General features: G+C 45.2%; 1 protein-coding gene across 3 annotated transcripts in view; it reads right to left on the bottom strand.

Annotated features, from left to right (window-relative positions):
* The window catches only part of KIAA2012 (KIAA2012 ortholog), a 159,486-nt gene that overhangs the window by 68,467 nt on the left and 64,402 nt on the right, over positions 1-26,617 (bottom strand). For all 3 annotated transcript variants that reach the window (XM_066575419.1, XM_066575418.1, XM_066575417.1), the window contains exon 10: positions 4,255-4,443. In XM_066575419.1, coding sequence (XP_066431516.1) covers positions 4,255-4,443 — 189 coding nt within the window. The remainder of the gene's footprint in view (positions 1-4,254; positions 4,444-26,617) is intronic.

Here is a 26,617-nt window from a genome sequence, read left to right on the forward strand (position 1 = left end):
GGAAAACCAGGATTCAAATTGGATTGGAAAGGGTTAAAGGAGTTACAATGTACTATATGTTACTGCAACGTGTCTGTATCCATCACAGTAAACTGCATAATAAAATGTAGGATTTTACCATTTTAAAGTGTTTTTTTAAATAGTCATTATGTAATGTTATTGTATTAGCTTTTACCTGTTAAATAATGTGATGCACCACTAGTAGAGATGAGCGAGCGTACTCGGAAAAGCACCACTCGTTTGAGTAATTTGCTTTATCCGAGTATCGCTGTGCTCATCCCTGAAGATTCGGGTGCCGCTGCGTCTGACAGGTGAGTCGCAGCGGGGAGCAGGGGAGAGCGGGCGGGAGAGAGGGAGAGAAAGATCTTACCTCCGTTCCTCCCCGCTCTCCCCTGCAGCTCCCCGCTCCGTGCCGGCACCCGAATCTTCAGGGACGAGCACAGCGATACTCGGATAAAGCTAATTACTCGAGCGAGTAGTGCTTTTCCGAGTACGCTCGCTCATCTCTAACCACTAGTAGTTTTACCAAAAGCAGCACAGTGGCTCAGTGGTTAGCACTGTTGCCTAGCAGCTCTGTGGTCCTCGCTTCAAGTCTGACCAACGACAACATCTGCATGGAGTTTGAATGTTCTCCCCATGTTTGTGTGGGTTTCTTCCTACACATACTAAAAATATTAACCCCTTCCCGCTATCGGTCGTACAGCTACGTCCTGCGGGGCCGGGGTATGCATGAAGAGAGATCACGGGGGCGGGTGACCTCTCTTAATACAGCACAGGCACCATCTGTTTATTATTGCTGACACCCACTGGCAATAGCTGCAATCAGCTGCATGGCGGATCGGCATTATTAACCTTTTAAATGCCGCTGTCAATTCTGACACCAGCATTTAAATCTCCTGAACTCTGTTTTTTTTTTCAATTTTACTCCACTTAGAATTTTTCAGTACATTATATGGTATATTGAATGGTACCATTAAAGAATACAACACATCCCGCAAAAAACAAGCGCTCATACAGCTATGTCAATGGATAAATAAAGGAGTTACGATTTTTTAAAAAGAGGGGGAAAGAAAACGAAAATGGGAAAAAAGGGTCATTAAGGTTAAGGTTAAAAGATGACTTTAGATTGGGAGCCCCAATGGGGACAAAACTCTGTGATGTAGGGCTGCAGAATAGGTCTGTGCTATATATATGCAAATAAGAAAGATGAAACAATACCTCTGCAGCGCCACCTATCGGATGGCAGTAGAGATGAGTGAACGTACTCGGTAAGGCCGATTTCGCAATCGAGCACCGTGATTTTCGAGTACTTCACTACTCGGGTGAAAAGTACTCAGCGGCGCTGTGGGTGAGCGAGGGGTTGCAGAGGGGAGTGGGGGGGGGGGGGGAGAGGGAGAGAGAGAGCTCCCCCCTGTTCCGTGCTGCTACCCCCTGCTCCACCACGCCACGCCCCACAGCGCCCCGAGTACTTTTCACCCAAGTAGTGAAGTACTAGAAAATCGCGGTGCTCGATTGCGAAATCGGCCTTACCGAGTACGTTCGCTCATCTCTAGATGGCATCATTCCTTTAAATCAATGTATGACTCTAAACAAGTCTTTAAAAAACAATGATTGGGAATGCGAAACCATGCCAGAAAACCATGTGCAGACAGCTGTTTAACCCCTTAAGGACATGGCCTATTTTGGCGTTGAGGACCAAACGATTTTTGGTATTTTTTCATCTCCATTCATCTCAAAAGCCATAACTTTTTCCGTCAACGCGGCTGTATAAGGGCTTGTTTCTTCCGTGGCGAACTGTAGTTTTTATTGGTAGCATTTTTGGTTACATTGACTACATTGTAAAACGTTTATTATTTTTTTTTATGATCGTAGGGAGAGAAAATGCATCAATTCTGCCATAGATTTTTTTTTAAAGTGTTTAATTATACAGCATAAATGACACACTACATTTTTTTCTGCAGGTCGGTACGGTTATAACGATACCAAAATTCTTATATTTTTTTTAGGTTTTTCCACTTTTCCACAATAAAAACCCTTTTTTGGAAATTGTTTTTTTCTAAACTCACTGCATTTAAAGTCCTGTAACTTTTTTTATTTTTCCATGGACGGAGCTCTCTGACAGCTTATTTTTTGCGAGACGAGCTGTAGTTTTTATTGGTACCATTCTGGGGTACACACGTTTTTTGATCACTTTTATTGTGTTTTTTGGGAGGCAAAATGCTAAAAATTAGCATTTTGCCTCAGTTTTTTAGCATTTTTTTCAACGCTTTTTACTGTGCAGGATAATAAGCATGTTCAATGTATTGTACGCGTCGTTACGGACGCGTTAATACTAAATATGTGGGATTTTTAATTAAAAAATTTTTTTTTATGCCAATATGAGAAAAAGCATAAAAAAAGGGTTTTTTTAACATTTTTTTTTTACATTTTTATTTTTTGTACTTTAGTTTTCTCTTATTTTTACACCATCTGCATCCCTCTGAGGGACTTACACTGCAGGACTGCAGATCGCTACAATAAGGCATGGTAGGACTTCTCTCCTGCCATGCCTTATCACTTACTATAGCGATCACAGGCTATGGCAATACAGGATGCTAGCATCTGGCATCCTGTTGCCTTAGCAACCAGCCGGGCTCTTGCGATGTTATCGCGAGAGCCGGCTGAAGTCACAGAGGGAGCGCACTCCCTCTGTGAACCCTTTCCCTGCCACGATCTACTTGGATCGCGGCGGGGAAGGGGTTAACAGCGGGGAGCGCATGTCCGATGTCCCCCGCTGTTGCAGCAGGACGCCGGCTACTAGTGACAGCCGGCTCCCGCTGCGGGATAGCGCGAGATCTGCTATGATCTCGTGCTATCCCCATGACGTAAGGGTACGTCATTTTGCGGGAAGTACCCCGCTCCCATGACGAACCCTTATGTCATTGGGCGGGAAGGGGTTAAGAGTGCTTCCCTCTCATCAGTGTGAAGTAGGTTTCTGGCATGGCTGGTGAGAGGCCAAAAGTCGTACATTGATTTGAAGGAATGCTGCCATCAAATAGGTGGCGCTACAGAGGTATTGTTCCATCTGCCTTATTTGAATACATTATCCAGAGGAGCATGCATGGCCTTATAAGTCTCCTCACTCACCTCCTAGGGTTCTCCACACCCCTTCTAGGTGCTCTTCTTGGGGAAAAACGATGCTCTTCCTGACCCAATAACATCCTTGGTGTCTCCACACACCTTCTGGGTGCTCTCCTTAAGGAGAGATGACAACCCTCCCAAACCACTTCACAGGCCTCTCACCAGCCAATCCAGAAACCTACTGCACACTGATTAGGTGGAAACACCCCAAAACAGCTGTCTGTGTTTGGTTTTCTGGCTTGGTTTCCTATTCCTAATCATTGTTTTAAAGAGTTGTACATTGATTTAAAGGAATGCTGCTATCCAATAGGTGGCATTGCAAAGATATTGTTCCATCTTCCTTAGGCCTCCTTCACATGGGCAACAAAATCACGCTACAAAACGCATGTATGTGAAGCTCGTGGTTTCCAATGGGTTCTTTCAGGCTACAAAACATATCAATGATTTTGTAGCAAAATTTTGTAGCCCGTGTGAACGAGGCCTTATTTGCATATATTACCTAGAGGAGCATGCATGGGTAATATGCATGGCATTATAAGTCTCTTCACTCAACTCATAGGTGTCTCCACAAGCCTTTTGGGTGCTCTCCTTGGGAAGAGATGATGCCCCTTGTGACCCACCCACCTCCTGGGTGTCTCCACACACCTTCTGGGTGCTCTCCTTAAGGAGAACATATCTAGTAAAATGCTGGGCAGTTGATCGGAAACCAAACGGACCCCTTTATAGTCAATGGGATTCAGCGCTGTTAACTCTTTCCAATCCAATTTGTATCCTGGTTTTCCTAGGGGGCTTACTCTTTTTCTGCTGTTATGCAACGGTGCTATCTGCTGGCTAAAGCCAGTACTGCATGAGGTGACACGTTGGATAGTCTCCAACAGCAGGCGGCTGGCAATTTACAGTAAGAGAACCCCGACGGGCATCTTCCAACATCGGAGCTATACAGCCTTAAATCATAATGTCTTCAGAGGTCAGACAGTGGATTAGAAAGGGTTAAGTTCTGTCATAAGACGGAGCAGGAAAACAGAACCACCGACGCAGATGTGAATGCAGCCTCACATACATGAGAGAACTTACAACACAGTGTACAATGCATTCATTCTTGCAAGACCCCAGACCATAACAAGATTTTCTTACCTTTCAGTTCTTCAGGAAGAGATCCTCTTATGATACCAGTTGGCAAAACTTGTGAGTTTATTGCACTGGCATTATTGCTGGTATTGGATGCCTTTAGATTTGCCATACTGCTTTGATTTCCAGGTCCCTTCTTTCCATGTATTGGGGGTAGTAAGCCTACTGGAGGCACTTCTAGGACTAAATCATCATCTTGTAAAAAGAAACAAAACAATATTATGTGTCTGATTGACCCTGCAACGCTTTGATTGGATACATTTTCTTAATAATCTTCACAGGAAGCATACAGGGTTATCTTGTGTCATGTACTGCTCCAGCTTCTTTCATAGGTGTCAGTGGAGAACATATTTTATTTAACTAAAATTCACTTCCAAATCCAAGCTGCACTGACAAACTGAAAGAGAATTAACCACAATGCACTGACAAACTGTATGACACATTTTTATGTGATTGTTCTCAGTAAGAGAAACGACGTAATCTTGTAGATATGATACCTTTTAATGGCTAACAAAAATACATGATGTAATAATAGCGAGCTTTCGTACCAACGCAGGGTACTTCTTCCGGCTTAAATGGATTGGATCTGAAGAGGCATGCATATTTATACACACTTATAACATACATACTTATGACAAGGCACAGATATGGATGTGATTGGTTCGCACTTAAAAGGAATTCTGCAAACCAGAAAACAAACTTTTTTTGTCTAGGCACTGATAGCGGAGTGAAAGTTTTATGGTCCCTAAATTACTGTTGGAGGGGGGGGGAAAGGTCAACAGGCTCGAATTGTTATAAGAGATACACAAACATTTTTAGCTAAATACTGATAAGGGAGTGAAAGTTTATGGTCCCTGAATTACTGTTGATGGGGGTCTTATCTGTATAATAAATGTCTCACACTTCCCATTCACGCATAAATCCTGGGGAATAATTTAACCCAGTATTCAGCGTGTCAAAGGTTGTTATCAATTTATACTCCCAAATTCTTCTGTGGTTTTGTGACTTGAAACCACCCTTCAATATCAAAACTCTCATATCTCCTATGTCATGTCCATGGTTAGAGAAGTGTTCGGCCACAGGTAATTCTCTTCTTCTGTGTTCAATCGTGTGGCGATGAGATCTCATTCTGGCTTTCAGTTTCTGTCCTGTTTCTCCAACATAAAGACCCCCAGCAGGACATTTACTGCACATGATCAGGTACACAACATTAGACGAGGAACATGTGAATGTCCCCTGGATCTTATAGTCCTGCTGTGTGTTGGGGATCCGTATCCTGTCCGCAGTCAGTACATGTGAGCAGGTCTTACAGCTCCTTACATTACAGGGATAAGTTCCTTTTTGTGTGTCAGAGGGTAATGCACTCCTGATTATAAAGTTCCTCAAGTTAGGAGGTTGCCTGTAACACAGAAGCGGAGGGTCCGGGAATATGGTTTTCAGACGGTCATCCTTGTGCAGGGTATGGTGGAGTTTTCTTGCGGTTTTCCTTAGTACCTCTAGTTGCGGATTGTAGGTCACTACTAGAGGCACACGATTGTTTCTTTCCTTCTCCTTGTATTGGAGTAGTTGACTTCTGGGTATCCTGGTGGCTCTGGTGATTTGGTCATCAATTGAGGTGGGATGGTAGCCCTGATTTATAAATGTTCTTTTAAGATGGTACAAATGTTCCTCTCTGTCCGTTGGGTTGGAGCAGATCCGGTTGTATCTGATGGCCTGGCTGTAGACAATGGACTTTTTGATGTGTTTAGGATGGAAACTGTCCCATCTGAGGTATGTGGGCCGATCAATCGGTTTTCGGTACAGGGATGTCTGTATTGAGTTATTTGAAATCTTTATGGTGGTGTCCAAAAAGTTGATTTCTGTATGCGAGTAGTTTAATGTCAGGTTTATGGTGGGGTGGAATGCATTGAATCTTTCATGGAATTTTATTAATTCTTGTTCGGTGTTGGTCCAGATGATCATGATGTCATCAATGTAGCGGAAGTAGGCCAATGGTTTGCTGGGGCAAGAGGCCAGAAAGTCACTCTCCAGTTTTGCCATAAAAAGGTTGGCATATTGCGGTGCCATTTTACTGCCCATGGCAGTCCCTGTGAGTTGCAGGAATTTCTCTTTGCCAAAGGAGAAATAATTGTGTGTGAGAATGAATCTTGTGAGTTGTAGCACTGCATCAGAGGCGACCCCATTGGCCTCAAGGTGCGCCTGGCATCTTTGTTTTCATTACACATTTTTATGTCATCCCTCTTTCTATTGAGGAGAAGCTGATAGAGGGACAGTACTTATATGGTATATTTAAATGACATTCTGTAAGGCTTTGTACATGGGCCGATGATTAGGAACAAAAGTGAGACTCCCCTCACACGAGCGTTTTATAAAACACTGTCCGAAAATCGCAACCATCTGATGCATTGGACACCAATGCATCCATTCAGATGGGTGATTTTCTGTTGCGCAAAATCGGCGGCCAGAAAAGATAGCACATATGGAGTGCATTCCGGCATGGCTTCTTTTACACCGGCCGGAAAAGATAGGTCTGGATCTATCTTCTGGCTAGAATACAGTGGCCGTTCCCATAGACTTCTATGGGAACCTATTAGAGCTGCAGGAAAAGGGAGGTAGTTTGGTAGCATCTCTGCTAAACTCCCTCCCCCTTCTCTCGCCCTCTCCGCCCCTTGCTGGCTGCTGGCAAAGCGAGAGAGCAGAAGATTAGCACACTAGCTTTGCTAAGTTTCCGCTTCCTTCCATTGCTGGCAGCTGGTAAGGGGTGGAGAGGGGGCAGGAGTATAGCACAATAGCGACCGTTCAGTACTGAGCGATCACCGATCAGCTCATCATCCAACATTTATGCAGCATAGTTGTTAATTCGTAATATGTAAAATAAAAAGTTGATAATTCGATCAAACGACAATTGTATGTAAATGGAGCTTTACAAAAAATAAAAAAAAAGTACAGAAGGTGGCTATACTTACTAGTATACTGATAAAAAATACTGTACAAGGCTGGTGTAGACACCACATCCCTCAGCATCTAAAGCCAAACTGTTTGGTATCTACACCTGCCCCTGTATTTTGTATTAGTATAGCAGTAAGTATGGCCGTCCTCTGTAGTTTTTAGAACGGATATGTCCCTTTTCTTTTGTGTTTGTAATGTTAGCGTAGGAACTTGACATACAAGATAAAGATGTGGGTTGCAAGCTTGTGTATTTTGACCAAACTATTTACCAATACCTTATATTTATTATTATTTTTGCAGCAAGCAGTCTGGCCTTAGATGCTGGAGAGCCCACGGTGTCAAAGCTAGTTTGATTCACTACTGAGGTGCAGGGCAAGCCACCAGGCTAAATCGTATGTGGCACCATTAATAGGCTGTAAGCCTGTATGGTGCACTACAAGTATCAGTGGGACTGACACCCTTTGTATGCCTTATCTATGTACAAGTATGATACGAAGCAGCAACCCCCAATAGGTGGCAGGTAAGCGAGTGGTTGTTTATCAGTATATTGCACTTGTGCAATACTTCCCCATATAGCAATCTACCCGTATGCATGCTGAGGGATGTGGTTCTACAACGGCCTTGTATTTTGTATCAGTGTACCAGTAAGTAAGTGATTTTTTTAAATATTAAAATGCAGTTTTTCTGTGATTTAGAAGCTAATAAAAGTCATCTGTGCATTACTTTGTGTAAAAACAGAGATCTGCTACATCAATGGAATTATATGTATCTGAATAATAATACTAATGATTGCTAATGTCACTTGCTTGTACGCTCATTCAAATGATAATCGGCTGGGCTGAAAGGGGCATAACCCCAGTTCTACATTGAAGCAGAGAACAAGTAGAAATATGACTCTCCATTCACCTGTTTGGGAATTCTGAAACCATCAGAGTAGGTGGAGTTACATAAAAGGTTTCGTCAATGAACTTCAGAGACCTCCATTCTCTAAAAAAGTGACATTCCAAAGGATATTCCATAAAAAGTCTGTTTTTCTCAAAACTGACCTTATATGTGTTCTGGATGCACTTTCTATGTCCTCGTGATGCATAAAATATGCACTTCAGATGAACATTTTGACAGGTCTTTGTAAACTAAACAATTGATATCAGAGTACCTAAACCGTGATCGGACGGTGATGCCTTACCAATGTGCTTTCCAATAGACTTTTACAGAACTAACATGAGTGTGCTTAACACATCAAAGGAAGACATGTTGTGTCAGCAATGCATTAACTCACTACAGATGCTTTAAAAGTGCTTAGGCTTGATAATTGTAAGCTTAAATCCAATTTTCTATCTTGACGCTAGATGTAAAGATTGCAGCCGCTACTCGGACACCTCTGCCCTGTGCCGGTCACTGCACTGGCTGCCCGTTAAATACAGAAATCAATTTAAATTTACTACCTTCATCCACAAAGCCCTCCACAGCGCAGCGCCCCCCTATATTGCCTCCCTCAACTCAATTCATCACCCAGCCCGGGCTCTCCTCCTTATGAAACTAGACTGCGCACTAGAGATGAGCGAACGTACTCGTCCGAGCTTGATACTCGTTCGAGTATTAGCGTGTTCGAGATGCTCGTTACTCGAGGCGAGTACCACGCGATGTTCGAGTTACTTTCACTTTCATCTCTGAGACGTTAGCGCGCTTTCCTGGCCAATAGAAAGACAGGGAAGGCATTACAACTTCCCCCTGCGACATTCAAGCCCTAAATTGGCCCCTCCCGCGGCTCGCCACAGATGCATTCTGACAGAGATCAGGGAAAGTGCTGCTGGTGCCGGAGCTGCTATAGGGAGAGCGTTAGGAGTGATTTTAGGCTTCAAGAACCCCAACGGTCCTTCTTAGGGCCACATCTAACCGTGTGCAGTAGTGTGGAGGCTGCTTTTTGCAGTGTTGCACTTTTTTTTTTTTTTGTATATCGGCCGTGCAGAGCATTGCGTCCTGCAGTAATTTTACATTGTCCAGGGCCAGTAGTGGTGAGGCAGGGACAGAAGACATATTTAGTGTATATAGGCAGTCGGCCTTTCCAAAAACATTTGGGAAAAAAAATCTATTTGGGCTGCCTGTGACCGTCCTCAGTGTACTGGGTCTCTGCTGGGGGTAGTTGTCCTAATTCATACGCAGCCAGCTAAGTGTTACAGCAGGCTTGCACAAAATTCTTTCCTGCCTCTGTGTTGCCTCTTACATCACCGCTGTATTCCTGTCCACAAGTGTACTGGGTCTCTGCTGGGGGTAGTTCTCCTAATTCATATGCAGCCAGCTAAGTGTTACAGCAGGCTTGCGCAAAATTCTTTCCTGCCTCTGTGTTGCGTCTTACATCACCGCTGTATTCCTGTCCACAAGTGTACTGGGTCTCTGCTGGGGGTAGTTGTCCTAATTCATACGCAGCCAGCTAAGTGTTACAGCAGGCTTGTGCTAAATTCTTTCCTGCCTCTGTGTTGCCTCTTACATCACTGCTGTATTCCTGTCCACAAGTGTACTGGGTCTCTGCTGGGGGTAGTTCTCCTAATTCATACGCAGCCAGCTAAGTGTTACAGTAGGCTTGCGCAAAATTCTTTCCTGCCTCTGTGTTGCGTCTTACATCACCGCTGTATTCCTGTCCACAAGTGTACTGGGTCTCTGCTAGGGGTAGTTGTCCTAATTCATACGCAGCCAGCTAAGTGTTACAGCAGGCTTGCGCAAAATTCTTTCCTGCCTCTGTGTTGCCTCTTACATCACCGCATGTATTCCTGTCCACAAGTGTACTGGGTCTCTGCTGGGGGTAGTTGTCCTAATTCATACGCAGCCAGCTAAGTGTTACACTAGGCTTGCGCAAAATTCTTTCCTGCCTCTGCTGTGCGTTCCGTAAGCGAAGTCAGCCTCCAACCACAGGCCAATAAGCGGCACATTTAATTACAGCGTTCTGTTTCTGCACTACTGGTAATACAGCATGCTGAGGGGTAGGGGTAGGCCTAGAGGACGTGGACGCGGGCGAGGACGCGGAGGCCCAAGTCAGGGTGTGGGCACAGGCCGAGCCAGTGCGGTGGCCAGGGGTAGAGGCAGGGCCAGACCGAATAATCCACCAACTGTTTCCCAAAGCGCCCCCTCGCGCCATGCCACCCTGCAGAGGCCAAGGTGCTCTAAGGTGTGGCAGTTTTTCACAGAGACGCCTGACGACCGACGAACAGTGGTGTGCAACCTTTGTCGCGCCAAGATCAGCTGGGGAGCCACCACCACCAGCATGCGCAGGCATATGATGGCCAAGCACCCCACAAGGTGGGACAAAGGCCGTTCACCGCCTCCAGTTTGCACCACTGCCTCTCCCCCTGTGCCCCAACCTGACACTGAGATCCAACCCCCATCTGAGGACACAGGCACGAGTGCCTACCGGCCTGCACCCACACCCTCACCTCCGCTGTCCTCGGCCCCATCCAGCAATGTCTCTCAGCGCAGCGTCCAGACGTCGCTAGCGCAACTGTTTGAGCGCAAGCGCAAGTACGCCGCCACGCACCCGCACGCTCAAGCGTTAAACGTGCACATAGCCAAATTGATCAGCCTGGAGATGCTGCCGTATAGGCTTGTGGAAACGGAGTCTTTTAAAAGCATGATGGCGGCGGCGGCCCCGCGCTACTCGGTTCCCAGTCGCCACTACTTTTCCCGATGTGCCGTCCCAGCCCTGCACGACCACGTCTCCCGCAACATTGTACGCGCCCTCACCAACGCGGTTACTGCCAAAGTCCACTTAACAACAGACACGTGGACAAGCACAGGCGGGCAGGGCCACTATATTTCCCTGACGGCACATTGGGTGAATTTAGTGGAGACTGGGACAGAGTCAGAGCCTGGGACCGCTCACGTCCTACCCACCCCCAGAATTGCGGGCCCCAGCTCGGTGCTGGTATCTGCGGCGGTGTATGCTTCCTCCACTAAACCACCCTCCTCCTCCTCCTCCTCCTCCAATGCAACCTCTGTCTCGCAATCAAGATGTGTCAGCAGCAGCAGCACGTCGCCAGCAGTCGGTGTCGCGCGGCTTGGCAGCACAGCGGTGGGCAAGCGTCAGCAGGCCGTGCTGAAACTACTCAGCTTAGGAGAGAAGAGGCACACGGCCCACGAACTGCTGCAGGGTCTGACAGAGCAGACCGACCGCTGGCTTTCGCCGCTAAGCCTCCAACCGGGCATGGTCGTGTGTGACAACGGCCGTAAGCTGGTGGCGGCTCTGCAGCTCGGCAGCCTCACGCACGTGCCATGCCTGGCCCATGTCTTTAATTTGGTGGTTCAGCGCTTTCTGAAAAGCTACCCACACTTGTCATACCTGCTCGGAAATGTGCGCCGGGTCAGCACACATTTCCGCAAGTCCAAGACGGACGCTGCCACCCTGCGGACCCTGCAACATCGGTTTAATCTGCCAGTGCACCGACTGCTGTGCGACGTGCCCACACGGTGGAACTCTACGCTCCACATGTTGGCCAGACTCTATGAGCAGCGTAGAGCTATAGTGGAATACCAACTCCAACATGGGCGGCGTAGTGGGAGTCAGCCTCCTCAATTCTTTACAGAAGAGTGGGCCTGGTTGGCAGCCATCTGCCAGGTCCTTGGAAACTTTGAGGAGTCTACCCAGATGGTGAGCGGGGATGCTGCAATCATTAGCGTCACCATTCCTCTGCTATGCCTCTTGAGAAGTTCCCTGCAAAGCATAAAGGCAGACGCTTTGCGCTTGGAAACGGAGGCGGGGGAAGACAGTATGTTGCTGGATAGTCAGAGCACCCTCATGTCTATATCTCAGCGCATTGAGGAGGAGGGGGAGGAGCATGAGGAGGAGGGGGAAGAGACAGCTTGGCCCACTTCTGAGGGTACCCATGCTGCTTGCCTGTCATCCTTTCAGCGTGTATGGCCGGTGGAGGAGGATCCTGAAAGTGATCTTCCTAGTGAGGACAGCCATGTGTTGCGTACAGGTACCCTGGCACACATGGCTGACTTCATGTTAGGATGCCTTTCTCGAGACCCTCGCGTTACATGCATTCTGGCCACTACGGATTACTGGGTGTACACACTACTCGACCCACGGTATAAGGAGAACCTTTCCACTCTCATACCCGAAGAGGAAAGGGGATCGAGAGTGATGCTATACCACAGGACCCTGGCGGACAAACTGATGGTAACATTCCCATCCGACAGCGCTAGTGGCAGAAGGTGCAGTTCCGAGGGCCAGGTAGCAGGGGAGGCGCAGAGATCAGGCAGCATGTACAGCACAGGCAGGGGAACATTCTCCAAGGCCTTTGCCAGCTTTATGGCTCCCCAGCAAGACTGTGTCACCGCTCCCCAGTCAAGGCTGAGTTGGCGGGAGCACTGTAAAAGGATGGTGAGGGAGTACGTAGCCGATCGCACGACCGTCCTTGGTGACGCCTCTGCCCCCTACAACTACTGGGTGTCAAAGCTGGACATGTGGCCTGAACTCGCGCTGTATGCCCTGGAGGTGCTTGCTTGTCCTGCGGCTAGCGTCTTGTCAGAGAGGGTGTTTAGTGCGGCTGGGGGGATCATCACGGATAAGCGTACCCGGCCGTCAACCGACAGTGCCGACAGGCTTACACTCATCAAGATGAACAAAGCCTGGATTTCCCCAGACTTCTCTTCTCCACCAGCAGACAGCAGCGATACCTAAGCAATACGTAGGCTGCACCCGCGGATGGAAGCATCGTTCTCTATCACCATCAAAAACGGGGACCTTTTTGCTTCATCAATCTGTGTATTCTATTCATCCTCCTCCTCCTGCTCCTCCTCCTGAAACCTCACGTAATCATGCCGAATGGGCAATTTTTCTTAGGCCCACAAGGCTCAGTCATATAATTTTTGTAAACAATGTTTATACGTTTCAATGCTCATTAAAGCGTTGAAACTTTCACCTGAACCAATTTTTATTTTAACTGGGCTGCCTCCAGGCCTAGTTACCAATTAAGCCACATTAACCAAAGCGATTAATGGGTTTCACCTGCCCTCTTGGTTGGGCATGGGCAATTTTTCTGACGTACATTAGTACTGTTGGTACACCAATTTTTTGGGGCCCTCGCCTACAGTGTAATCCAATTAATTTTTTGCCCACCTGCATTAAAGCTGACGTTACATCAGCTGTGATGGGCAATGCAATGGGATATATTTATGTACCGTCGGTGGCTTCCTGGCACCCACCCATGCTGTGGGTCCACAGGGAGTTGTAACTGCATGTGTCCACTTTTAAAGAACCCCAGTCTGACTGGGGCATGCAGAGTGGGCCGAAGCCCACCTGCATTTAATCGGACGTTACCTCAGCTGTGATGGGCACTGCAATGGGATACATTTATGTACAGCCGGTGGGTTCCAGAGAGCCACCCATGCTGTGGGTGCACACGGAATTCCCATTGCGGAGTTGTACCTGCCTGTGACTATTTATAAAAAACCGCGGTCTGACTGGGGCATGCAGACACCTTGACAGAATGAATAGTGTGTGGCACATAGGTTCCCCATTGCTATGCCCACGTGTGCAGCTCCTGATGGCGGTGGCACAGGATTATATTTCTCATGGCTTCTGTACAGCATTGTGGGCTATCGTCCCGCCCCTTTCAAAGAGGGTCGCTGCCTAGCCGTGCCAACCCTCTGCAGTGTGTGCCTGCGGTTCCTCCACATGGCAGACGCACTTATAAATAGACATGAGGGTGGTGTGGCATGAGTGCAGCTGAAGGCTGCGCAGGGACACTTTGGTGTGTGCTGTGGACACTGGGTCGTGCGGGGTGGTTGGGCAGCATGTAACCCAGGAGAAGTGGCAGCGGAGTGTCATGCAGGCAGTGATTGTGCTTTGTTGGAGGTAGTGTGGTGCTTAGCTAAGGTATGCATTGCTAATGAGGGCTTTTCAGAAGTAAAAGTTGTTGGGAGGGGGGGGGGCACTCTCCTCCACATGGCAGACGCACTTATAAATAGACATGAGGGTGGTGTGGCATGAGTGCAGCTGAAGGCTGCGCAGGGACACTTTGGTGTGCGCTGTGGACACTGGGTCGTGCGGGGTGGTTGGGCAGCATGTAACCCAGGAGAAGTGGCAGCGGAGTGTCATGCAGGCAGTGATTGTGCTTTGTTGGAGGTAGTGTGGTGCTTAGCTAAGGTATGCATTGCTAATGAGGGCTTTTCAGAAGTAAAAGTTGTTGGGAGGGGGGGGGGCACTCTTGCCGCTATTGTGGCTTAATAGTGGGACCTGGGAACTTGAGATGCAGCCCAACATGTAGCCCCTCGCCTGCCCTATCCGTTGCTGTGTCGTTCCCATCACTTTCTTGAATTGCCCAGATTTTCACAAATGTAAACCTTAGCGATCATCGGCGATATACAAAAATGCTCGGGTCGCCCATTGACTTCAATGGTGTTCGTTACTCGAAACGAACCCTCGAGCATTGCGATAATTTCGTCCCGAGTAACGGCACCCGAGCATTTTGGTGCTCGCTCATCTCTACTGCGCGCCCCTCTAATTCGAACTTCTCACTCCCGCCTCCAAGACTTCTCCAGAGCAGCTCCGGTCCTCTGGAACGCACTACCAAAGGATACCCGGGCAATCCAGGACTCGCAGAACTTCAGGCGTGCTCTAAAAACGCACCTCTTCAGGGAGGCATACCGCATTCCCTAAACAAACTCCTCTGTACGCTGCTTGATAACATGCTCCCCGACCTACTGACTGCAATCCCTGCTAGCCATCATAAACCGCTCCTGCAGTCACACCGTTTCTGCCATCATACAGCTAAATGTCTGACCATTGTTTATGTGTATAACATCGCTCACTCTCCACCTCACCATACTGTGCACCATCTCCAGCCCTTTACCTTCTGTATCACTCCATTACTTGTAGTATGTAAGCTCGTTTGGAGCAGGACCCTCACCCCTATTGTTTCCATCAACTGATCACTATTGTAACTGTGGTTCTGTAATTTTTGTACTTTTGTCTTTCTGTATTCCCCGTCTATGTAAGCGCTGTGGAATATGTTGGCGCTATACAAATAAAGATGATTATTATTAAAGATTGGTCAAATGCCGATCTTACAATGCAGTGACTGGTTTACAGTTATTTGAAGTAGCCCTTCATCAGGATACACCGTTACGATCAGCAGGAGTTCACCTGCCACATTGTTATCTCTTAATTTCCAAGTTTGTTGTTGGGACAGTTGCTATGCAATTGCTCGCTCAGATGACCTGTTAGAGGAGGATCAGAGGACTCCTTTGCTCAGCCTAAAACCTCATTAGGGTGGAGTTCCTCATTGGCTAGCCTCCCCTTAAGTATTTCTGGCTTTTGCAGTTTGTTTGCGGTTGATAGCTGTGACAACGTATCTTTAATCCAGTATTCCTTGCTCTAGTTCTATGTACCTTGTTCTGGTCTAGTCTTGTTTGTCCAGTCAGTGTGACTTGTCTATTGGTTCGTTTTAGTTTAGTCTGTGTTTCCTAGTCTGTGGTTTGTCATATCATTACTTGTTTGTTTCTTTTTGCCTTGGTTTATATTGCTGCTTTGCTTGTTAACCTCTTGTCTTTGTTCTAGTGTCCTCTTGTTCTCAGGGGATACTAGTAGGGACAGTTCAGGGCCACTTAGGGACAGTGAGGTCTAGTGTTGAGTAAGAGTGTCAGGGAGAGATTAAGGATAGACAAAGGGAGAGCTAGCAATTGGAACAGCATTTTTCTGGTTGTTACTTTAGTTCCATACCATTTGCTCCAGTCCTCACTGCCAGTTTCATCATATTACTGCTTTGATATGTGCTTCATACCATATTTTTCTTGCAATATATGATTACATAAGAGAATAGAAAACCAACGAGATCATATTTGGGGGCTAGGCCACATTGCTAAGGCGCTGATCACATTTTTTACTGACCTAACAGCAGCCTATTAATTGGGACAAGTACAATGTTTCCTTAGATTCAGACTGAATTGTGCTTTACTCTTCCGGGGATCCATCTGAACTACCAAAAAATGTTATTCTAATGGAACCCAAAATAGAACCATTGACTTTAATTGGTCAAATTTGGTTTCCTCTTGATTACCGTATATAATCGAGTATTAGCCGACCCGAGTATAAGCCGAGACAATAAGTTTCCCCACGAAAAACTGGGAAAACTTATTGACTCGAGTATAAGCCGAGCTATACTCGAGTATATACTAGATTAAAAAAAAAACCTCCATACTCACCTCCCAGCCGGTGTCTGTGTCTGTGCGACAAGCTGCTTGAATTCTCCCCGCTGTCATCCCCTGCCATCCTCTCTGCTTGGCTCTGTCAGTGCTGTGTAAGTAAGCGCTGTGATTGGATTGAGCACCAGCCAATCACAGCTGGCGCTCGATTCAATCACTGTGCTTACTTACACAGCACTGACGGCAGGGGATTTGGAAGCCGAGCAGGGAGATGACAGCGGGGAGAATTCTAAAGCAGTTTGATTGGCTGTGAATGATCAAGCACCGGCTGTGATTGGCTGGAGCTTGATCCAATCACAGCTCTTACTTACACAGCGCTGTCGGCTGGGGATGACAGAGCCGAGCAAAGAGGACGGCGGGGGATGACAGCGGAGAGAATTCAAGCAGCCTGCCGCACCACCACCGGAGACACAGATGCCGGCTGGGAGGTGAGTATGGAGGGGTTTTTTTTAAGCCTTGCCTGACTCGAATATAAACCGAGGGGGGCTTTTTCAGCACAAAAAAAATGTGCTGAAAAACTAGGCTTACACTCGAGTATATACAGTAATTAAAATCAATGGTTCCATTTGGGGTTTTGTCTGAATACCATTTTCATTGATTTACACAGAACTCAAGGATTAAAAAGTTGAGCATACACTAGTACAGTGTGAATATGGCCTCATAGAATATATAACTGAAATGTCAGGACACTCTTAATGGGCTGCACGATAGATAAGTATTAGAGATGAGCGAACGTACTCGGTAAGGGCGATTTTGCAATCGAGTACCGCGATTTTCGAGTACTTCACTATTTGGGTGAAAAGTACTCAGGGGCGCTGTGGGTGAGCGGGGGGTTGCAGAGGGGAGTGGGGGAGAGAGGGAGAGAGAGAGAGCTCCCACCTGTTCTCCGCTGCTACCCCCCACTCCCCTCTGCAACCCCCCGCCCCACAGTGCCCCTGAGTACTTTTCACCCGAGTAGTGAAGTACTCGAAAATCGCGGTGCTCGATTGCGAAATCGCCCTTACCGAGTACGTTCGCTCATCATGAATAAGTATATAATGATAGGATGTTAAGGCAACACTTTGGATGCCACTTGTCATGCTTGGTAAAATCCCAAAGGTTAAAATGAATTCTGCGGACATATAATAAATTAGGAAAGCCTTCATGTAAGAAACGTCAAAAAGGGGTTGCTCATAGGTGAGGATGCAAATTCTGCCAATTACTGAGAGGACTGAAGCTTTTCAATCTCAATTAATATTTAAGCTTCTCTTAATGAGCATAGAATGTACTGTACATTTCCCAAGATCTCGCACCTCAATATAGAGATCTAATTAGATAAGTAGAGAGATAATTTGTGGCTTCTTTGAAGAAACTATTGCCAAAGTCTAAATTTTAATTTGATGGGAATGTATTATGTAATGTATAGTACATATAGTATTTGTAGCAACGATTCAGAATTACAGTGAAAAGTTTATTGGCTGAGCAGATTTAAGGCCTATTTACACGCAAACACAATCTTTCAAATGAGAGCATGCTGTAATTTTACTATTGACCTAAAGCAAGCATCTCAACCCAGCATTTCTTTTGCCGCAAAAACCCGCAATTGTGTTAAAACTAACAAAACGTGGCCTTGTGGAAAAAAGGTTGTGTGCAACACCGGCCTTATGTTCATTATGTTACACGGTGTTAATGCAAAAAGCAATATTTGCCACACAATATGCTTTGGGGTTCCAAATTTTTAGTTGAAGGTAAACTTAGCTCAGAAGATTAACTCTCACCACATCAACACTTAGCGTGATCAATGTTATCTGTTTATTGATTGGCAGACAGCAGCTTTTATAGAGGCGCATGATCTAATTACAATAATTCTAATCTATTATAATTAATTTATTACCATTGGATAAAGAAACATAAACATGCAAGATAAGGAATTTAACATCTAAATTGCTGAAGGGAAAGCCGGGCAGGCACAGTAGAATCCTACATGATTAACATGTAGGAACACAAAGGTACTTTAATTATAAACAATAATTGTTTAGAGAGAGACAGGAGGACAGGGCGCAATGACCCGAGACATTCAATCTAGGGCCTTAGAATGTTCTAATCATCGAGGTCCCTTCTTATTCTTCAGTACATTTTAGAAAATCTTGTAAAAGGAAAAATACAAAATACATGACACAGAGGATGGCTACTTGTTCACAAAATGGCTATGCATAGGATAGAACACGGAGTCATATTCATTTCACTAACAGGACGAGCTGGATGCACCGACACTCGGTCCAGTGATGCTTGCTCCTGTGCCATTACACAAGAGCAAATATCCTTGGCATCACGCACAGCGCTGCCGGAAAGGAGGCGGAGACGCCAGAGAACGTTCTTCCCCCGCCCGCCTCCCTTTACACTAAGTAGGCAGTCGTTTAAATGTGAACAACTGCTGTTTACACTGAATGGCACGTTGCTTAGTGACTAAACATAATAAATAGAAGGAAGTTGAACAAATGTTAAACAAACCATCATCTGCTACATAGTAACATCATATGTAAGGCCGAATGAAGACAATGTTCATCTAGTCCAGCCTGTTTATCCTCAGGTGTTGTTGATCGGAGGAAGGCAAAAACCCCAAGAGCAGAAGCCAATTAGCCCATTTGGGGGAAAATTCCTTCCCGACTCCCTAATGGCAATCAGAATAATCCCTAGATCAACCCCTAATAGGTCCTACCTGCCTGTATACCCGGATTAACAATTAACCTAAGATTTATATCCTGCAATATCCTTCCGCTCCAGAAAGACATCAAGTCCCCTTTTAAACTCCTCTATGGATTTTGCCATCACCACATCCTCAGGCAGAGAGTTCCACAGTCTAACTGCTCTTACAGTAAAGAACCCCTTTCTGTGTTGGTGATGAAACCTGCTTTCCTCTAGACGTAGCGGATGCCCTCTGCTGAATGTTTGTTTTGCAGACACAGCCTATATTGGCTGTTACAGTTGTTCGAACTGGCCACACATGTTCCATAACACCGGGCGATGCATGAAAGATTTTCCTGGGAACATTCTTTCAAAGAAAGTTTTTCTTAAATGAAACATCTTTTGATGATCCGGCAGTTGAATGATAACAGTCTGTAATCAGTTGGCGAAAACGACTATTCGTTGTCATAGTTTGGGAACAGCCCATAAACTAAAGGCAGGGGATTTGTTTGTTTTTTTGTATACTCCCCGCTCTCCGGTTCCCGTGGTGTCTACTAGTGAAGTTCGCGTGCGGTCTCAAAATCTGACTCTTTTCAGACTGCTCTGCCATAGACTACTCTTTTGTTTTTTGTTGTTGTTAGTTTCATTCTCACAAAACTTTCCTTTTTTGTTATTTTTACGTTTAGTGTACCTTTAATGATGAAAAAAGACGTATGAGACATGATGAAAAAAAATCTATCAACTGAAATAAACTCAATAATTCTCACATTTCACTTTGATTCAAACACAACTGATCCCAGATATTTAACACAATACTTTAGAATTGATCATGGATAGAACTCTACAAGCTCAAAAGGCAAATCCGTCATCTCCTTGTTACACTGAGATCACATTACATTTCACGAGTCCCCATTTTGGTGCTATCTGAGAATGCTCCAGTATTGGAGTCCTAAAGGGACGAGTTATCTCTGCCAAATTCTCTAGAAAACAAAGGTTTTAAATTAGTTTAGTCACGTTTTGTTTCCTGATCGAGTGCCAAGGATTGTACTGGAATTACCAGCAAAAGTATGTGTGGATATATGACTCATGCACTGCTTTCTATTCAAACCTAGTAACATATTTCAGAGGGAGCTTTGGGGAAGGGGGGGGGGAGGGGGAGAATGAAGTATATATTAAATTAATTAAATTTGGGGAAAAAGTGAGGTCTAAGAACACTTACACGTTTCAGATTAATACAAATACCACTTTCTTTTACTTGCCAAGAATAGCAGTAACTTTACTATATTGTGGCTTGTAAAAAGATATCTACAAAAGTAGGAAACTGATGCATGGTATACACCGCAAAATCAGGTGAGCTCCTATTACTAAGTAATTCAACAATAGTAGAAGTTGGGAGTTAATCTTGTTGCATAATGTATTCTACATGGCCAAAAGTAGAGAAACATCTGAACAGGATTATCAACTGAACGTACATTCATGGTTCTGTACAGTAAGTAAAAATAGGAGATTAAATGGATTCTGCCATCAGGCATCACTACCCCGAACTACAGGCTAGTGATGCCTATTGTACCTGTGGAGGTTTTATTCTGAAACGCTGAGGTATTTCAGAATAAATACACTTTAAAATTTGACTTGGAGCTGGGCTCCGAGTCATGGGCCAGGCCGTGCCGGCCTACGACTGGCCAATGGATGCAGACTGGCAACCTTTTGGTGTATAGGAAGAGAGGTGTCACTCTGGATGCCACAGCAGGTGGAGAAAGGCTGCACCGTTTCAGAACCCTGTCCAGGGTTCAGGCAGCAAGAACCTGATAACAGAATCCTTTTAAAATACAGACGTCATATATAATAAAAAAGAGATAGGTTTGTGGGGGTTTTTATAAGCCGAGGGTGCCTGTTAAAGTCATTATGATGTACCGTATATACTCGAGTATAAGCCGAGTGAGGTAGAAAAAAGCAAAACAAACCTCAATACTCACCTATCAGCCGGCGTCTGTGTCCCCGGCGGTGTGGCCAGCTACTGCAGTCTACTGCCCGGCTAGCTTCTGAGATCCCAACAGTCAGCGCTGTGATTGGTTTGAGCGCTGGCCAATCACAGCCGGCATTTGTTAAACCAATCTCAGCCATTCAGTGATGTCATTCTGAATGGCTGTGATTGGTTTATCGAATGCTGTGATTGGCTGGCGCTCGATCCAATTACAGTGCTGACGATGGGGATTTCAAAAGCAAGCCAGGGAGAAGACAGCGGGGAGAAGACTGCAACAGCTGGCCACACCGCCAGGGACAGCATCGCGCTGGGAACATAGACGCTGGCTAATAGGCGAGTATTGCTTTTTTTTTTACCTACTATATACCCGAGTATAGCTAGGCTTATACTCAAGTCAATAAGTTTTACCAATTTTTGGTGGTAAAACTTATTGACTTGGCTTATACTCGGGTCGGCTAATACTCGAGTATATAGGGTAATTATAATAATTTGCAGTTCATGGTACATTCTGATAATGTGGTCACTTTAGTATTCTAAGCTATAGCTACACTCTTATGAAGGAGGACCAGCACGTGCCATAATTTACTCAACAGAGAGATCTGCTGCGAAATGGAAATTTACACCATGTATTTCTATGGAGCAGGGGGGTCTGCAACACACAGTACATGATTTAAATGCCCACACAGATCTTTTCTGCGCTGGAAATACTTTCTGCAATCTTTTCTATCTTGTGGATGCAGAATTTCATCATTGATTTCAATGCATTGTGAAATTCCACTCTGAAATTTGCAACACAACTCCACAGCAAATATGCCACAAAATCCCTATCATTAATTTACTAGCATTTGGGTAAGAGTTGTTCTTCTGGCAGCCAGTATTCTACATAAGACTGCCAGATGTCTCCCTAGAGAATGTGTTTCACTGCATAATGCTAGTATGTGCTACTCCAGCGGTTTTGCTCTTTTTTTGCACATGTTGATCTCAGTCTTGTGTGTGCTGCTTAGTTATGGCAACCCTATTCATGAAGCTTCTCCCATCCACTTCCTATGATGTTACTTCCACACAGAGTTTAGAAAGCAGTAATGGGCTTCATGTGGAGCAGAGTGTTGAGGCAGCAAAATGCAGTCTTAAGCTCACACTCACAACCTTAAGGTTGGAAAAGGATCTGGGGGTATTAGTGGATAGTAGACTAAACTGGAGTAACCAATGCCAGTCAGCTGCTGCAAAGGCAAATAAAGTCTTGTGGTGCATTAAAAGAGGTATAGGGGCAAAGGACGAGCACATTATCCTCCCACTGTATAAGGCACTTGTCAGGCCCCACATGGAATACTGCGTACAGTTCTGGTCACCGGTGCTCAGGAAAGATGTCACAGTGCTTGAGGGGATTCAAAGAAGGGCAACTAAACTAATACATGGAATGAAGGGACTGGAATACCCAGAGAGGCTATCAGAATTGGGATTATTCACCCTGGAAAAAAGACGGCTAAGAGGTGATCAAATAGCCATGTATAAGTACATGAGGGGACAATACAAGGATCTCTCCCAAGATCTGTTTACACCCAGGATCGCGACGGTAACAAGAGGACATCCGTTACGATTAGAGGAAAGTAGGTTTCATCACCAACATAGAAGGGGATTCTTTACTGTAAGAGCAGTTAGACTGTGGAACTCTCTGCCGGAGGAAGTGGTGATGGCAAAATCCATAGAGGAGTTTAAAAGGGGACTTGATGTCTTTCTGGAGAGGAAGGACATTATAGGATACAAGTCTTAGGTTATTTTGTCAATCCGGGTATACAGGCAGGTAGGAATTATTAGGGGTTGATCCAGGGAACAGTCTGATTGCCATTAGGGAGTCGGGAAGGAATTTTTTCCCCAAAAGGGCTAAATTGGCTTCTGCCCTTGGGGTTTTTTGCCTTCCTCTGGATCAACACAGGAGGATAGACAGGCTGGACTAGATGGACATTGTCTTCATTCAGCCTTACATACTATGTTACTATGTGTGTTCACTCCCGCTTGGTTCAGGTAGCCTCAAGATTAACTCAGCTTTCCATCCTTTCAAGGTCAGTAAAATGAGTACCTAGCTTGCTGGTGGGTAAAGATGACCAGGAGAGGCAAAGGCAAACCATCCTGCAAAAACAGTCTGTCAAGAAAACGTCACGATGTGACAACACCCTAGGAGTCGGTCATGACTCGATGCTTACACCAGGGGACTTTATCTTTTAAAAATGAGGGTTGGGACTGAGCAAAGATGATTATTAGAGATGAGTGAGCACCCAAATGCTCAAATCCGCGTTATTCGAGTCGAGCTTTTCGTAAAATTCGAGAGCTCTACTCGAGTAACGAACCCCATTGACAACAATGGGAGACTCGAAATGGTTGAACCCCAAAATACAAGTTTCCCATTTAGTGTCTATTCATTAATTGCAATAAATGTGCCCATTAAAACAGGCTATGATCATTCAGTTAGCATATGCCACTTAACCATATAGGCTTAAAGTGACTTTCAGGTCCCAGGAACAAAAATTTCCTGTGACCAGAAGGGGACGTCATAATGCTTGCAACTGTCTCATTATTGTTTTTTTCCCCGGATCCACCATTCTCCGGCCTATCTTCAGGATTCAAAAATGGCAGCTCCTCTCCTGTTACTACCCAATGCGAACTGTATATCAATAGTCTAAGGAATTGTATGCTGCTTTCTGATGGGTCAGCGCTGTTCACTTGAGCAGCAATGGTTAATCAGAGCAGCTTACAGTGTCTTAGAAAACCAATGCACCACCAGGGCACAATGTGCATTGGGTAGTCTGGTAACCAGTATAACCATCTTGGAAGACCACAGAGAAGCCTGGAATCTGTTGCATCCAGAGCAGAATACTGGAAAGGTAGAGCAGCAGGTAATATTACTCTTCCCGCCTCTAGTTCCACCACTGGAAGGTTGCTTCAAAATAATCACCTTTAAGATAAGGCAAGATGGATGTTATCTTTGGAAGGAGATCATAGGCACCTAAGTAGACAGTTAAAATGGTTTTGTCATTTCAAAAAAAAAAAAAAAAAATTAATACTTATCCCAGATCACCTCACCTCCAGTCGTCTGCATCCTCTTCTTCCTGTTATGATGCATCCATTCTCCGCATTCTTCTTCCAGCAGGTCAGTGTAGGTTATGTCACTAGTGACGCAATGTTCCCTTCCTAGGAAGGAATGTCGATCTATTGCCGAGACTGTGCATGCGTGCTCTTTCACCGCGAGAGTTCATATACTACTGCAGAGAGACAATTGCACAATTTCGGCAATTGCTTGGCACCCCCTGCTAAGCTGTGATTGCTACATCACTAGTGACGTAGCGTACATTGCCCTGCAGGAAGAAGACTGCAGAGAATGAACACTTCATCACCAGAAGAAGAATTGGACAGATTGTGGTGAGGTGACCTGGGGGAGACTGCAAGAGACAAGAGAAGATCGGTGGGGAGAAGGTGCGGTAAGAAGACCAACGTGGGAGAAATAGGCAAGTATAGACTTTCTGTCTTCTAATGACAGAACCCCTTTAAGCAAAACATTCTTTCTTATCTAAAGTACGTTTATTGTGTAAGGGCCCTTTTACACAGACCAATTATTGTTACAAAATTAGTTGGATTATGCAAAGTTGAACAATAATTGTTAATTGTAAACAAGACCAACAAGTAAATGATGAATGAGAATTCATTTGCTTCTCGTTTGTCATTCCTTCTTTAGAGGCATGAAAATAATTGCTGTTGCATGTGAACAGCAATTGTTTAGTCGTTGACTGGTACATAGCATATGAACAACTGAACAATATGTGAACGCAATTCCAAACAAAATTGTGAACAATTTATCTGCCTGTATAAAACAAGCTGCAAGAACAAATGAGCGATACGGTCATCGTTCTCTTGTGCAAACAATTTATCGCTCTGTGTAAAAGTAGCCCAATTCAAAATAAATTGTGTTATGTATATAGTGATCTCCGACTGAGGAAAGGAAAGCTGAAGGTTTCTTGAACGCGATGACTGACAGAAAGGCCAAAGTAATCCTTGCCATTATGTGTGTCAGGACTCTAACCGGGACCTCTTTCACTCAGTTAGCAGCTCTCTCCCCTGGGCTATCTAGGGTTTGGACAGTTCCTTACTGAAACCCAGCCTTGTTCTATGCTTCTTGCTCTTGCTAAGTTCACTTCCTGTCTCCCCTGTCCTGGCTCCACCCTGCTACTAGTTAGGACTTCCTATAAAAGCCTGACCCTGCTACTGCACCAGCATGTTCTTATTGTGCTCCACCACCTTGATCAAGCTCCTCTTCCTCCTGCTCCTCTGCGATTGCACCGATACCTCCTGCTGCTGATCTCTGGCTTTCATTTGACTATGCTTCCATCTTATTCCATTGTATTTCATACTGACACCTCCTGCTGCTGACCTTTGGCTTCCACTTGACTACGCTTCCATCTCATCCCATTGTACTGCATACTGATACCTCCTGCTACTGAACTCTGACTTCCATTTGACTAAGCTTCCCTCTCATCTCATTGTATTGCATACCGTGACTTCCCGATAATGACTCCTGGCTATCTTGACTATTCTCCAGTGACCAGCACAGCTACTACACCTATGGCTCCATTCCAGCACCGGTAAGACGTAACAATATGATTGCTACTTTATGTACAATTTTCCAGTTCTTATAACCTCAAAGAAAATGTACACATGTTGTATGTGTAATTGATACTAGCAGTAGTTCTCAATTTTTGTGAAAAATGACAGGCAGGAGAATTGATCTGCCAAATATCAGCGAAGGCATACTTAACTTCAATCGGTTTATCATTTAATTAATCTAATCCATTTCTTTACAAAATACAATGAATTAGTAATTTATTGATTCATTTTCTGAATTTAGAGCCCATAGTAAAACTAATCATCTAAGGCTTTGTTAGCATTTGCATCGATGTCCGTGACACAACCATACACAGTTAAGTCCATATTGGCTGTTACAATCCTTTCAACTAGCTCAGTGGCACGGGGCAAAGGATGAATATTCTTTGTGGGAATGTTCTTTATGGAAAGACTGTTTGTGGATTAACAACTGTTGGATGAAAATTTAAAACATTTTTCCAAACCATGATGGTGTGCCATTGGTCTACTAAAGCAACTGGATGTTGTTACATTTCTCCCTTTGAACAACTGTTTTAGCAATAATTTTCCATTTTCATCAAGTTCAGACTAATGTATGGCTACCATAAAGGGATTACCCCATGCAAAGCATTGTATTTAACACAAAAGAATGCTCCAAAATAAGCATATTAGCAAAATGAATTGTTTGAAAATTCAGTTTCTGTAATTAGACATCTTGCATCAGCCTCAGGGGTATCACCCCCTATGGTTTCTTCTCTTCCTGTCCTTACTCAACCAAACAGCAGTGGTCATGCATATGCGGCAGCTGCCTTCCTCTCTGTGCTACATATTGATGCGTGTGTGACCAGGGCAGTAACTACAGGGGATGCAGGGGATGCGGTTGCACCCGGGCCCAGGAGCCTTAGGGGGCCCATCAGCCCTCTCTTCTCCATTTAGGGAGCC

Source organism: Eleutherodactylus coqui, chromosome 8 (genome assembly GCF_035609145.1).
Source record: "Eleutherodactylus coqui strain aEleCoq1 chromosome 8, aEleCoq1.hap1, whole genome shotgun sequence".
NCBI lineage: Eukaryota > Metazoa > Chordata > Amphibia > Anura > Eleutherodactylidae > Eleutherodactylus > Eleutherodactylus coqui.